Here is a 14,248-nt window from a genome sequence, read left to right on the forward strand (position 1 = left end):
TACTACTAAATGACTAAATAACAACATATATATTATTTACAAAGTTTGATATAATGCCTATCTATATCTGGAGTGATAAATTCATTATAATTTTTCAGAGACAATTTACGATGAGAGAAAAATTATATATAAGCAAAACAACTAATCTCTAATCCAATTAAGGAAATGAATCGTGATTGTGGACTGATTCATTTTCTATACTCAATAAATGTATAATAAGATGAAAACAGGAGAAAAAAACATGGCTAAAATTTATAAAAATAAATTCAGAAAATGGAAAGAGATATATACTCCACATTACATATCCTAGTTACTCAAAGAGCAGTTATTTTGCATATGGAATCTTATACTATATTTTATCCTATCTTTACTTGTATATCTATTGACTATACTACATTACGTAGTGCACTGGGAAAAGCAAAAACTAGTAGTACTAATATTTAAAACTTAATACAATAATAAAAGTGAAAATATGGAATCGAAACTGCAACTCGTGGGATTTCTTTTATTTCACCAAGAAGACATCATAAGTCAATAATCCTAATCATTTAATCCCATCTACTCCACTTGGAATGTATTGAATTAGTCAAAATTAACTATTTAAACACCCAATTTGGTATTAAAATAATAATTATTTTATGTAATATATATTATATTTGTATCTGAATTAAGCATTTAGCTTCTTCTAATGTGAAATGTCTTGTTGTTGGGATTCTAATCTATCACCACTCCCAATAATCTTGACCAAAAAATTGATGTGCACTATTTTGACTTAATGGATGACCAGTGACTACTTAAGAAGAATCAAAGTATTTTAATAGTGGGACAATAATCTAGGCAAATTATTATAAATAGGAGTGATAAATTAAGAATATTAAGGCAAAAAGGTTTGCAACAATGATTAAAAAAAAGAGGGGTTGACGTGGTCGTGCCATAATTTTCTCTGCTCAAAGTTTTTATTGATTCCATCCTATATTTTGAAATTAATTTTGTGAATTCTTGTCAACATTATCTTTTTCACTCACTCATGGTATTTGTTCACTAGTCAAGGTCATGAAAATAGTCCTGTTCCATTTTTGTGTAATAATGTACTTAATTAATCTATCTGCGACCTCCAACTTTGGATATAAATGAATATATTTATTATTTTTTTATCCTTTAAAAATAGAGATTTTGGTACCATGTGAATTTTAAAACTACAAATTTTTTTAAATATGATCAAACGAGAAAAAAATAATTAAAATAATAATATTAATGAATAGTGAGATCAGTAATACCATTAATAATGTAATATATGCTGAAAATGTTTCTAATAATAAAAGTAAACTAATTTTATAAATTGAACCAAAATGTCAAAATTGACTAACAGAAAGGGTATCAGATTTAATGTTTTATAATGAAATGTGAGTGAAATGTGTGAAGTGGTTCACGAGATTTTTATTCATAATTGAACCAAGATAATACTTATATTGTCAGATTAAGTGTAAATATAGAAACTTTTCAACAACTAATAATTTTACACATTATTAATAATATGAACCCTATAACCACTAACACTTCTTTCACTTTTTTTTCGCTATTTCTCTTTTACTTTTTTCTACATATCTATTACTTTATCAATTACACGTTAAAACTCCTGCTCTTTACAAGTATGACTATTTTTTTAAGGATTGAGTGAGTACTACGTTTAAATGTGAATATAATCAAACTAGAAACAATGTTTACTACCTATCTGATATTTTACCATTAAAATATAGGAAAAAACTATTCACCTCATCCAATACTTGTCTAGGGTTAGTGGTGGTTATTTACTTAAAGTTCAACTACATATCAACTTTAACAACAACCACAAAAAATGACTGAGAAAATGAATATTAAATTATTAAGATGTTATCTGATATTTTCAATTTAAAATTGTTGACTCAGTAAAATTGTGTAGCTCCCTTTTTTTTAATGTTTAAGTTGTAGTAGGAAAATTTATTGCATTAATAAATTCATTTGTGTTCGCCCGTTTAATCAAAGCCTACGTTTGGGCCGGGTTGTGTCAAAATCAAAGCATCATATGATCCAGTAAAGGCCCATTTCGGTGTAACGTCAACTAATTAAATTCAATAGTGGAGTACATTTTTTTTTATCCACTTATGATTTATTAATCCCAAATTATGATTTATTGATCATGTTTGAGATTTAATCAGAATGGATAAATTACACTCATCGAAATTGGCGTCGAAAAACTGTGGCCAAAATTTATAAGCAGGAACAGTGGAAGAATATTACTAATATTATGCACTTAAATATATAAGTCGAATCAAAAGTGTCAACTTAAGCAATTCTAGACATTAAAAGTGCTCCTGCAAAATTTTTTATGTCACACAAAATCAATCACTTTAACTTTATTTTTTGTATCATATGAAAATCACATTACATCTTTAATCATCATTAAACACATTCCATTGATCACATAAGATATGATGTGAGAATCAGTTATTATGGTGACAACGTTGGGTTATAGTAAATAACAACGTTGGAATAACGACATATAGATAAGAAACGGTAAGTCGCCGGAGTCGCACCGGTGTCTTTGGGGAAGACAAAAAGCCTATCCTTAAAATTCACGAAGAAAAAGTCATCATTTTCCAAAATATTTGGTAGTCTAGCAGCTCCGTAGACATATTCATGGCTGATACATTCCTTCACCCAAGAATTATCATTCCCCTAGATATTGTCACGACCCAACTTTGCTAATTATCATTCCAACACACTTGCATCTTTTAATCGAGAGTCTTTCCAGGATTTCTCTCGTTAGTACTTGCGGAAGTTTTCCAAATAAATCTTCCTTCAATTGGAAAGGGAAAAATATTCAAATTCGAAAGTGTAATTATCACAAGATTAAACAGGATTAAGATAATCTAAACAGAAAGTCAGTGAAAATTAACAAGTAATGAATAAAACCTCGTCCAGATTGCTCATCTTCCTTCAATTTCATAGCAACGGTAATTAACCGCCTCCGAAATTGAGTAATATATTTACTAATAAACAAAACAAATCAACTATATGTACGGTAAACTGTAAAATCAATTTCAATGATTAACTTACATGATTCTAAAAAATTTACAAATAATATAATGGTACAGTAATTAATTAATGCAATAAAATTATAACTTTTTAAATTCAATAGATCAAAACTCTATAGTATAATTTAGCTGCTTTATAATACAAATACACATTGAAAAAAAAATATGAAATGCTCTTGTTTATAAATAGGCTTCAATAACTAACTAATACAGATACTTAGTATTTACATTTTCCACTTCCCATCCTATGGCAAGAATTAGAGCCAAAGAAAGGAGATCATATACACCATACATACCCAAAGTTATGTATGTGTTGACTAAATCGAGTCGAGCTGAGACGAACCACAGCCATAAGTGGATAAGGCTCACTTTTACGCGATATCCTCACATATACGAAGATAGAACTAAACTTTTACCTGGTATAGAGATAGAAGAGGCGGCCTATCACAAGGATGAGCAAGGATATGATCCGAGCATCCAACTGCTCCTCGTCTCATCTGAGTTCGAAGCTGCAATTGCATTGCCCCTTGACTGAATGGTCAGAATTTGGAAGAAAGTATTGTATCAATGGTGACTTTCCATAAGATCTGCGAGAGTTATCTTCCCACAGTTTCCTTCATCGAGGCGTTCAAACTGTTTGCATATCTGCAAAATGTCCTTCTCTGTTACCTTGCCCATCTCCTTGAGCTTGTATACTACAAATTCGGATTTACTGCAACAAAACATGTGAAATGAAGCAAGGAAGAAGGCTTAGTTAGTTTACTTTCCTTTCAAATTTCTAGGAAGGTCAAATGCAAGCTTTATAAAATAGTAGATATGTTGCGACAATGAACTATCATAAAATCTTCGTGTTAGGCATAAAGAGTTTATGCGAGTTAGTATTAAAGGTAAGCAAACGGACAAGTCCATTCGTGACTACAAGAATATGCCATGCTTCATTAATTTATGACTATCCACAAAAACATGAGTGAACTTTCAATGGCTACTATCATCATACTTCTCGGGAATAAGCAGTGACATGACGTCGTTTCAACAATCTAACTTAAGCAGTTAAGAACTAGCTTCAAACGTAATACTTTCAAAAACAATGAACTATGATTTTGAAAGAACAAGATTTCCCTCTGATCATACATGCCCGAAACTAACTAGTGTTCGAGTGTGGTTCAATATATCTCCAAGCTAAAGCATTTATCCACAAAACCATTTCAAGCTACAATCATCAATCATCAAGCATCAATCATAAGTAATTCAAATGCCAAAGATAAACATTTAGCTATAATATATCTTCAATAACATGAGCAAAGAGAAGCACTCACGTTACAAAGCCATTGTTATCGATATCTGCAGCAAGAAACTGCGAGACAGTCATATCCTGTCCGAGCACCCACTGAGCCATCCTCCTGTGCCGCCTCTCAACCCTCAGTTCAGTCAAGTAGAGGAAGGCTCTAGCAACAGCAAGAGTCGACACGAGCAACCAAACGGAGGCAAAAACCCTCCCGGGCAAAGACTTAAACGCCCTATCCCCGTATCCAACAGTGGTCACAGACATGACAGACAGATAGAACGAATCCAACAAATCAAGCCTCTCCACAAAATGCATAACACCAACCCCAACTCCAATGCAAAGAACCACAACGCCCAACGCCAACGCCACTTTCATCCGTATCCTCATCCTCCCCTTCTTCACATCGATGATATACGAGGGGGGATCATGAGCACCCCGGCTCTTGATAGTCTTCAAGAGATGATTCTCTTGCAAATCAAGCATGTAACTAACCATCCCACTTAACAAAATATCGATGAAACCGAATCCCACAAGCACGAAAGTGACCGAAAACAGCTTGGTAGCAGTGCTATCAGGAGTTATATCACCATAGCCAATTGTACACATGGTCACAATGCAGAAATACAAAGCATCTACAACAGGGTGAGTTCTAATGGCAGTGAAAGAATCGATATTGAAAGAGTAAATAATCACACCAAAGCTCAAGTAAATGATCAAGAAAATCACACCCTGCTTCACAATTGAGGGCGTGGCAAACTTCGGCGGCGGCTTCGGATTCGAGCAATTGTCAATTTCGTTGATTGCCGCCATAGCCGGTGCGGTTTTGGAGCGGTGGAGGTTGCTCGTGGAGGGTGGATAATTGGGGTTGATTAGCCATGATTGTGGGATTTCTGGGTCATGGCTCGATTGCTTCTGATTGTTGTCAAGATTCAACCTTTCGGTAAAAATTGAGTCTTTGAGACCTGGTGAGGATGAGGAGGGAGAGCCGAAAATGAGGATGTCTTTGATTTCTCTGGGTGATGGGGTGATTGGCGGCGGCGGAATGCAGATATCGCGAAAAATCGAGTCTTTGAAAGGTGATGAGGAAGAGGAGGGAGAGCCGAAGATGAGGATGTCTTTGATTTCTCGGGGGGATGGGGTGATGGGCGGCGGCGGAATGCAGATTTCGTTGTTTTCAGGCAGAGGGAGGAGCGGCGGGAGAGACCTGCCGGTGTTGGTGTAAGAGATGAACGGCTCATCCATGTGAATCTGTGTAGAGAAACTGAAGATTAAGGGGTTGTTTGGCTGTGCTGGAACTTGGAACGGACAGACTTTCATCAGATCAGAGTCTCTTTTTGAGATGCTTTGGAGTTTGGAGTGTATGCTGGATTTTGTTGCTACTCAACTCACTTGCTAAATATTTTAATTATTCTAGATCTCTGTTGATATTAGATTTTAATTTTGCTATTTTTTTTTAAGTACTGAATTCTAAGGCAATGAAAGTATACCTATGTATTTATTGTGTTTAGAAAAATCATAAAATCGACAAAACTGAGCTATCCGGTTTTGCTAGAAAATAGTAATTATCACCAAATGATATTATTTAGAATAAAGTTCCTATCAAGAAAATAAATCAAAATAGATAACAATAGTGCAGTTTAGCTCCGTTTTAATGTATTTCTTTTGAATATGGGATTTTCAAAAATTGATATTTAAAAGTTAAATTAAGAATATAAAGTAGTGAAAAAAATAAAGTGGAAAAAGAAAAAGAGAATAAGGTTTTTACCGAAAAATGAAGCAAGTATTTTAGAACAAAGAAAATAATTATTACTAGTAAACATAAATCTCCATTCTCTTTTTTCCAAAGTTATCTCATAAACCCATTTTGAACCCAAAATTCCAAAATAGCTTGATATGTCAAAAATCAAAATAGTGCACATGTACAATGATTGGTAAGTAAAACGTGGAATCGTGGCCTTTTCAATTTCATTATTGTATGCATTTATGAGATGTGGAATTTTGAATGATTGATATATTATAATTGCTTCGAATGGCAATAATAGCCGCAATGTCTTTAACTTACATAACTACAGTAACATTCATAAATAGGAATAATCTAATAAAGTTGTTGGGATATTTTTCTTTGCTGTAATAAGTCGATTCTGTCACATTGTCATGATTAATAGAGGACTCACATAAATAATGAAATATTGACTAGTAATGAGCCACGTCTAGTTTTTCAATCATGTAAATAACAACTAACAACTTATTGAATTCCTTCTCCTCTATCCAAAATAGTAGTAGTACTACTATCAAATCTAAGATGACTAAAATATCTACAACAAATGGAAATTTATCAATAAACTGTGTATAATTTTGATTCTCAGAGCATTACAAATTTTTTGCTTCAGTTTAATTAAAAAAATAGATTTTCGGATCAATTCGGATTTTATACTCTCTCAAAATCCAATCCGAAATCTAAGGGTGTCCACAATGGGGAAGCTGCGGCCCCCCATTGCAAAGGCCGAGAGGCGCGGCCCAGAGGCGAGAGACGTGGCTCAGCCGCGGCCGAGCCATGTGAGCCGCGGCCCTCCCATTGCAAAGGCCGCGAATCGCGGCTGGGCCGCGAAATTTTGATTTTTTTTTTTAAATTTCGAAATTTTTTTATAAATATACACTTTCATTTTCATTTTTTCACTTCTTTATACACTTCCAATCCTTTCATTTTACACTTCCAATCCATACAAAAAAATGCAAGAAGGAGATGGTGATTCCCCTATTAATAGTACGACGAAAATTTGTCTCTACTTCTCTCTTTATTAAATTATTTTTATTATCCAAATTATTAATCTACTAAAATTTAATAACATTAAATTAAATTAAAAAATAACATTAAAAAAAGCAAAAAAAAAATTAACATTTTAGAGGGCCACATTTGGTGGCCATTTGAATTTGCATTGACTTTTTTACATTTGCCATTACAAAGGCCACATGAGAGCCACAATTGGTGGCCGGGCCACAAATGGTGGCCTTTGAAGGCCACCATTGTGGACACTCTAAATGCTCGAACTCCAAATCCAAATCCGGGACTATTATCCAAATCCTTCAACTGAAGAAAGATGCACTAAGCATACGTGTGAAAGCAAATACCGAAGGCTTCTGAATCAAAGTTGAACAAAATCGCAAGGTTCCAATAATACCAAGTAAATGTTTCTAAAACTGTGAAATAAGCGGCTCAGTTTAACTTTAGAAAAAATTGGAGAACAGAAGACGACCTTGGCACTTGTTTATCCATTGCTGTACACAAACTTCCTCGAAAAGAACAGGACTCGAGCTCAATTAGAACGAACCGGAGACTGATCTGCTAGTTGCCCTGGCTTGCAGCAAAATGAGGCCTCAAGGACAACTGTAGATCGTGACTAAGGAAAAAAACCATGCCCTTACCAAACTATAGGGACTACTCATTGCTGCTGGAGTTTCGGTTTTTTCAGTGATCTCTTCAAATTTGACTGGACTGACACAAAGCAAAGAAGTTATAAGGGCAATCTGAACAGGAATACTTAATCTCTTGAATGTGATTTCCTGAGCAAACTTTGAGAAGTAGTCTCTTAATTTCTGAACACCAGGATCATCGTATCCGCCAGCACCAACTCCAAGCCTGCGGGACACACGTAGAAGTCAGATGCTTCTTTTTTGTAGAACAGTTTTAAACAAATAATCTCGAAGGCATATATAATCTTTTACACTGTATAGCTCATATTTAGTAGAGAAAAATGAGGCTAAGCAACAGCAAGCGGTAATCATAAATTTTACTAGGACATGTGCGTACAGATTGTTTGGGACAATACCTCCCAAGTTGGCCGAGAAGTGTGATGATAGTAGCAGAGAATCCTTCTGTTAAATTTAACTTCAAAGTTTGACAAATCGGCCCTATGGTGTTATCAGATGTCCAATTCCAGCTCTGCATGTCGAGAGATATTGGAAGTGAGGCATAAAAAAAATGAGTGATGCTGAAATCAAGGAGAACCAGAGGGAAGGGAGTGTCAAAGGTGTCATAGCAATTAGCAAAGCCAAAGTATTGTTTTTAAACTTCACCAAATTAAACAAATGAAGTAGAATAGTGAGAAACCGAAAAAGTAACAGAAAGATATAAGACAAGATTCATACCATGACTGAAGCTAGAACCTCAACCAAAGAAAAAATATCAAGGAAGTTGCATAAAGTCTCATCACATGCCAAACTTGATGAGGCAGCCTCTCCCAAGCCTGAAACTACCTCGTCTCCCTCCTCATGGATCGGAAGTGTGGGAACCAGCAAACTGACTAAGGCAAGTGAATCTTGTGGCCATAACCCACAATGACACTGCTTTTGGAGGTTCTCTAACAGCATCACTGCAGCATTTTCCACAGAAACTGCACCTTCTGAGAATGGACAGTGTGCGCACAACAACATGCTAGATGGGTTTCTAGAATCTGACAGGGAAGAGGATGTAGAACCGGCCGACAAAGTTTGCGCCTCAAGAAACATAACCACAGATTTTACTACAGTCATAGCTACAGAGTAATGCTGAAGGTTAAAGTACTTGGAGCCACATATGAGGGCAAAAGCGTGAAGAATAGCCAACATTACTGGACGGTCAAGCTTCTGGGTTCTAATAATGTTGTATGATATCTCACAAACATAACCAATATCATCAACAGCAAGGCATAATGATGCTAATAGACTACCCCCTGCAATCAACAGATGAGCTGAAGCAGCCATTTCCAGCATCATTATGGGATTGCCATTTAAAATTAAGTCCAATTTGGAAGTAACATGGGATTCTGACTCAGCAGATACACCACCATAGACAAAACTTTACTCTGTTGAAGGAAATCTTCAATGATAACTAGCAGTTCAAGCAAACCAGGACTCCATAGCCATCCTTTTCAAATATGGATCAGAAAGTGCTGCATGGAAAGAAGTTATTCCTTACAAACACTTAAATAATAATGGGGAAAAAAAAGAACAGCAACATACAACAAATGAAATTTAAGTCTGTTATAGAAAGTACCTGAGCTGAAGAGTGTGGTCACTGAAGCAAGAGCCTGGACAAAATTATCACCTAAACCATTTTTCAAGTTTTGAGTCTTAGCTCAGAAATTTCAGGCAGTATCAATGACAAGAACACACATGCCTTTTCCCAGAAAACACCAACAAAGAGAAAGAACTATAGTTAGCAAGTCTGGTAAGGAAACACTTAACCCCTAAAACAAAGTGATAATCAGAAATTCAAGTAAGGAAACACCAACAGATGAATTCACTCACCTAGTTGAGAGGTCTTTAGCTTTAGAAATGGTGAGTATAACATTTTGAACGAATGTCTCCACTGAATGATCAAAAGAACATTGTGGCATGAAACTGGAAATTGTCTGAAGGATCCGCAAAATGCTTAAGTTGTCTTTGTTGTCTGAGAATACAATAAAACACTTCAGAGTTTCACCACAACAAGATGCACTTGCCTTTTCACATGTTTCAATTGTTCCCTCATTTCCAGGACCAGAAAGATAGCCTGTTCCCAACATCCCACTTGTTACATGGATTTCTTGGCAATGAGTATCACTTGCTGCCGGGGGGAGTAGTATTCTCTGATAAGGTATCAGAATTATGCTCCATTTGTAACAGCAATGGATCAGAGCCATTGGGTGCAACATTAGTGAGATTCTTCTCCATTTCAATAACTGGATATCTACTCACAGTTGACAGCCCCAGTTGGGAACTCCTACATGCCAGCATCTCAGAGCTAACTACTTCAACCTCAGCCAGTCTTCATCAGCGGCATTGTCCATGTCCAGCAACTTCATATGGTCACCAGTGACTATCTGGTCAAAATCTGGAGAAGTGGACATGTTGTGTTCTAAAATATTATTTGTTCCATCCTCATCACCCAAATCAGATATGACTGCATCAGACCCTGGTGATGAAGCAGGCACACAGGAATCTGAGTTATTGATATCAGAACTGACGGTGCCTTTTGACTCCCCAGAATTCTGCAAATGATCAACAATTACAGTTCCCTCTGAAGAGGATTTTCTCTTCTTGAGAGGTCTAAAAAGCTCTGTGCAAGTAGTTCCTTTCAGGCTCTCTTCCTGTGAATCATCCACTTGGCCATTGAGAGTATCATGCAGTATGGCTAATTTTTCAGACACATGTTGATGCAACTTCTCACCCTTAGCATGCAAATTTTCTATAGACTCTACTGCACCAAGATTCCTCTTCTTCTGACGCAAGCCAAGTCTTCTTTTACTAGAACTGTCTTTAATTGGACTACTAGTTCTGTTATCAGGTTTAGCTACATTTTGATCGTTTTGCATCTTATTAGGTATCTTTGGCTTGAAGTTTGATATATCCTCCCCCAGGTTAGCTGATGTCATAATAGAGAATGTGTCTCTTTCCTGTGATCCCACCAAGGGCCAATCAGAAAAAGATGCTGAACTGGAATATATGGCAGAACTCTGTAACATTTTTTGGCTGGAACCTCGATAAGGAGGATCCATCCTAGAATGTATACCAGACATGACTCGCCTGCGACTCCCATCAGAGCCTAATACTTTTCTTTTCGTGGTTTCACTGCCAATCTGCAAAGTAACATAAACCAGTCAATTAGCACCAATCCTGTATCCACACATGACTAAGATGCATAGCACGAATTAGGAATATAAACATGGTGTTGTATGTGTGTGTGATTGACACTAACAGAAGTCAGGGCACTATTTCTCAAGCACTTCAAAAGACTAAAATAGCACTAATAGAGTGACACTAAAATGAATATGAAATCTGCAACTCTTAATCTCGTATAGATGTATGAAAGGTCTTTCACCAATGCATTCACACTTCCCCGCAATTGTTTCTTGCGGAGAACAAGTTAGTAGTAAATAAATGTGATTGCTTCATTTCACGATTCTGGCAAAAAGAGTAAAGGCTGGTGATAAAATGATACTATAGATTACTGCAGTCAATTATCTCAACAACAACAAATAATAACGAGGGACAGATAGATTAAAAAACAAAGATGCAAGAGCTCTTTCTATAAATTCATAAACAAGATATAAAGACACTGTATTAATCATGAATAAGAAATCGTCCAACAATTATGACTAAGAAAACTAACCTTTTTCAACTGATCTATACCTTCAGGGCCATGCAAGAAACTCTTATCTAGTAGTATATTCATGTGCTGTTGGAACTGAACACTCTCCTTCTTTAGGTGACATAATTCTTGTCGTAGCATCGTGTTACGTAAAGCTTCTATCTTCGTTGCTTCCTTGGCATGTTTTGCAAGCAGCTTTTCTAGCTTCAATTGTTTCTTCAGAAGTTCAACTGTATCAGTTTCATAAATGACATCATTGTTTATCATGGGAGAAGTGCCAGCATAAATTCTCGATGAAACAAACGCCTGCATTTCCTTCTGCAACCCTTCTAACCTGAGCTTGTACGTCTCTAACTGCCCAGATAGTTGATCGGCCCTATCTTTTTGTTCCATGGACATCTTTTTGTATTCTTCTGCAACTTTTATCTGTTTCTTTGCTTTCTTTTTTGCTGAATCTGCACGCTTTTTCTCCCTAACGATATCATGTTCTTTCTCCAAAAGCATCTTTTCCACCCACTTATGGAAGTGGGTGTCATTCTTTAGCATTTCGGTGCGTATATCAGTGGCTGTTACTGCATTCCTGCTGGGACTGGATTTGTCAGCCCTATTCTTCGCCTCTTCCAACTTCCGACTCAAATCATCTGCTCGAGCTTTCTCATACATGGCCTTCTTCAAATTTGTTTCAGCTAGATTAATTTGCTCTTTAGATTTTTCCACCGCCAACTTTGCCCTTTTACTTTGTCCAATGGTTTTCTGTTTCTCTGCTTCCAACTTTTTGTGAGCATCTTCCGGTTTAGATTTCTCCAAAGCCAACATTGACTTTAAATCATCAGTTTCCTTTTTAGACTTCTCCAACAAAAGCCTATCTTCAGATTTTTCACAGCATTTATGTTTAAGCAACTCATCCTCCAATTGTTCAACCCTATTCCTAGCTTGTTCCAACTTCCGATTCAAATCATCTGCTTGATCCTTCTCCAAACATTTTTCAGTAATTCTTTTTTGAGCAACTGCCGAGTCAGCCCTCTTTCTTTCCCTGATGGTTTTCTGTTTCTCTGCTTCCAACTTTTTGTGAGCAGCTTCAGATTTAGATTTCTCCAAAGCCAACAATGACTTTAAATCATCAGTTTCTTTTTTTAACATCTCCAACAGAAGCCTATCTTTAGATTCTTCAGAGCATTTATGTTTAAGTAACTCACCCTCTAATTGTTCTACCCTTTTCCTAGCTTGTTCCAATTTCCGATTCAAATCATCGGCTCGATCATTCTCCAAACTTGTATCAGGAACAAAAATTTGCTCTTCAGGTTTAGCCACTGTCAATTCAACCCTTTGCCTTCCTATAATGGCTTTCTGTTTCTCTGCATCTCTAGATCTAGATTTCTCCAAAGATAACATTGGCTTCATATCATCATTTTCTTTTTGTAACTTCTCCCACAGAAGTTTATATTCCTCAGCCTTTTTTCTCTCTACACTCTCTAACTTCTTCAACGCCTCAACAGCTTTCTTCTTCTCCAACTCAGTGCGCTTCTTTTCGGAAGCTACCTTCCCCCTCTCTCGGTCCAGAAGCTCCTTCAATAGCTTAATTTCTTCCTCGGCTTGAGCAATGCGTTCTCGAAGCTGTTCATCTCCTCTGCGAGAAGCAGAACCACTGTTTTGCTTCAGCAACTGAACCTCAAGATCAGCACGCCGACCAGCCTCTATATCTTTCTCACTATTCCATAAATTAACCTGCACTTTGAGTTTTTCTGATGCTGGATGAAAGAAAACAAAAACATCAAAATGAAGCAATAAAAACTACTATAATAAATCTACAATAAGGTTATAAGGCTATGTTCGGTATCATGGAATTGAGCCAACAGAATTGGAATTTGAGACTTTAATTCCAAAATCCAATGTTTGGTGACCTAAATATTTAGATTTGGGATTGAATTACAATTCCAGTTTCTCCCAATTCCACAATTTGAATTCTATATCAAAAGTAGATGGTTGGAATTCCAAATAGTTATAAAATTAGGCAGCTTCACGCACTACACACACAAACATGCACTGTACAATCGCACATGCACACTACACACACAATGCGTGCACACACTTCATATCAATTATATCATTTTTACCAAACAAAGGAGTTGGAATTGAATTATAGTTCAACTCATTCAAATTAAATTACACAGAATTCTAATTCTAACTCAATTTCAATTCTGTATACTGATCGGAACCTAATAATATAGAGGTAAACAAATCACCTTCCCTCAGACTCTCATTATCTCTCCTCAGACTCTCATTATCTCTCCTCAGACTCTTCCTATCTCTCTCGACCACATCGCATCTCTGCTGCATCGCTAAGGTGCAGTCGCGAAACTTGTTTTTGATCTGTTCAAGCTTCGCGCACCTCTCCAAGAGCTTTGAGTGCTTCTTTTGCAACTGCGGGAATCCACGGAAATTCAATACACTAAAAACAAACTCTAATAAAAAAAACACTCCCATCACTGGATCGCAAGGTGGAGAAACAGCGGATTAAAACTAAAATTACCTTGGCGCAGCAGGCATTGGACGGCTTGTCTTGCTGCGCCTCAACGTCCTGTGCCATTCCTTCACAAGCGGTGAATGAAACCCTCGATTTAGAGAGAAATCAAAATCGAGGCGAGGAATGCATCCCAACGATTGGAAGCTGAATCTAGTTTAGAGAATAAAGCGGCCATTGATTCGAGAAAAACATAAAAGGGACGCCCATGTTAGAGATGAAAATCGATAATTTCGTGAGAGAAACGATTAAACCCTTCC

At 36.4% G+C, this 14,248-nt stretch overlaps 2 protein-coding genes across 4 annotated transcripts; both read right to left on the bottom strand.

Moving 5' to 3' along the window:
• Positions 1-2,478: 2,478 nt before the first annotated feature.
• On the bottom strand, positions 2,479-5,795 carry LOC121756951 (two-pore potassium channel 3-like). Of its 3 annotated transcripts, none has more exons than XR_006041136.1 (3): positions 4,391-5,790; positions 3,491-3,786; positions 2,479-2,836 (listed from the first exon to the last, which is right to left on the bottom strand). XR_006041136.1 is itself a non-coding variant. In XM_042152389.1 (2 exons), exons 1-2 carry the CDS (start codon positions 5,674-5,676, stop codon positions 3,639-3,641), a joined length of 1,434 nt encoding a protein of 477 aa, XP_042008323.1. In that variant the 5' UTR covers positions 5,677-5,790; the 3' UTR covers positions 3,199-3,638. The 3 variants fall into 3 exon arrangements, 1 of the variants encoding a protein (XP_042008323.1); XR_006041137.1 differs by lacking the exon at positions 2,479-2,836 and adding an exon at positions 4,210-4,284 and having other exon boundaries at positions 3,659-3,786; positions 4,391-5,795; XM_042152389.1 differs by lacking the exon at positions 2,479-2,836 and having other exon boundaries at positions 3,199-3,786.
• A 1,680-nt stretch (positions 5,796-7,475) lies between these two features.
• On the bottom strand, positions 7,476-14,248 carry LOC121759232 (apical junction molecule-like). Its single transcript, XM_042154746.1, has 8 exons — positions 13,998-14,248; positions 13,711-13,888; positions 11,489-13,215; positions 9,646-10,955; positions 9,392-9,514; positions 8,506-9,287; positions 8,187-8,299; positions 7,476-7,996 (listed from the first exon to the last, which is right to left on the bottom strand). The coding sequence occupies exons 1-4, from the start codon at positions 14,052-14,054 to the stop codon at positions 10,125-10,127; spliced, it is 2,793 nt and encodes a 930-aa protein (XP_042010680.1). The 5' UTR covers positions 14,055-14,248; the 3' UTR covers positions 7,476-7,996; positions 8,187-8,299; positions 8,506-9,287; positions 9,392-9,514; positions 9,646-10,124.

The sequence above is a fragment of the Salvia splendens genome, chromosome 12, assembly GCF_004379255.2.
Source record: "Salvia splendens isolate huo1 chromosome 12, SspV2, whole genome shotgun sequence".
Classification (NCBI taxonomy): Eukaryota; Viridiplantae; Streptophyta; class Magnoliopsida; order Lamiales; family Lamiaceae; genus Salvia; species Salvia splendens.

Coding starts and splice junctions, on each gene's coding strand:
- LOC121756951 (XM_042152389.1), bottom strand. CDS start 5,676: ATGAAAGTCTGTCCGTTCCAAGTTCCAGCACAGCCAAACAACCCCTTA. Junction 3,787..4,390: donor GATAACAATGGCTTTGTAAC/GTGAGTGCTTCT, acceptor GTTTTGTTGCAG/TAAATCCGAATTTGTAGTAT.
- LOC121759232 (XM_042154746.1), bottom strand. CDS start 14,054: ATGGCACAGGACGTTGAGGCGCAGCAAGACAAGCCGTCCAATGCCTGC. Junction 13,216..13,710: donor TAATGAGAGTCTGAGGGAAG/GTGATTTGTTTA, acceptor TCTTTCATCCAG/CATCAGAAAAACTCAAAGTG. Junction 10,956..11,488: donor GTATAGATCAGTTGAAAAAG/GTTAGTTTTCTT, acceptor GTTACTTTGCAG/ATTGGCAGTGAAACCACGAA.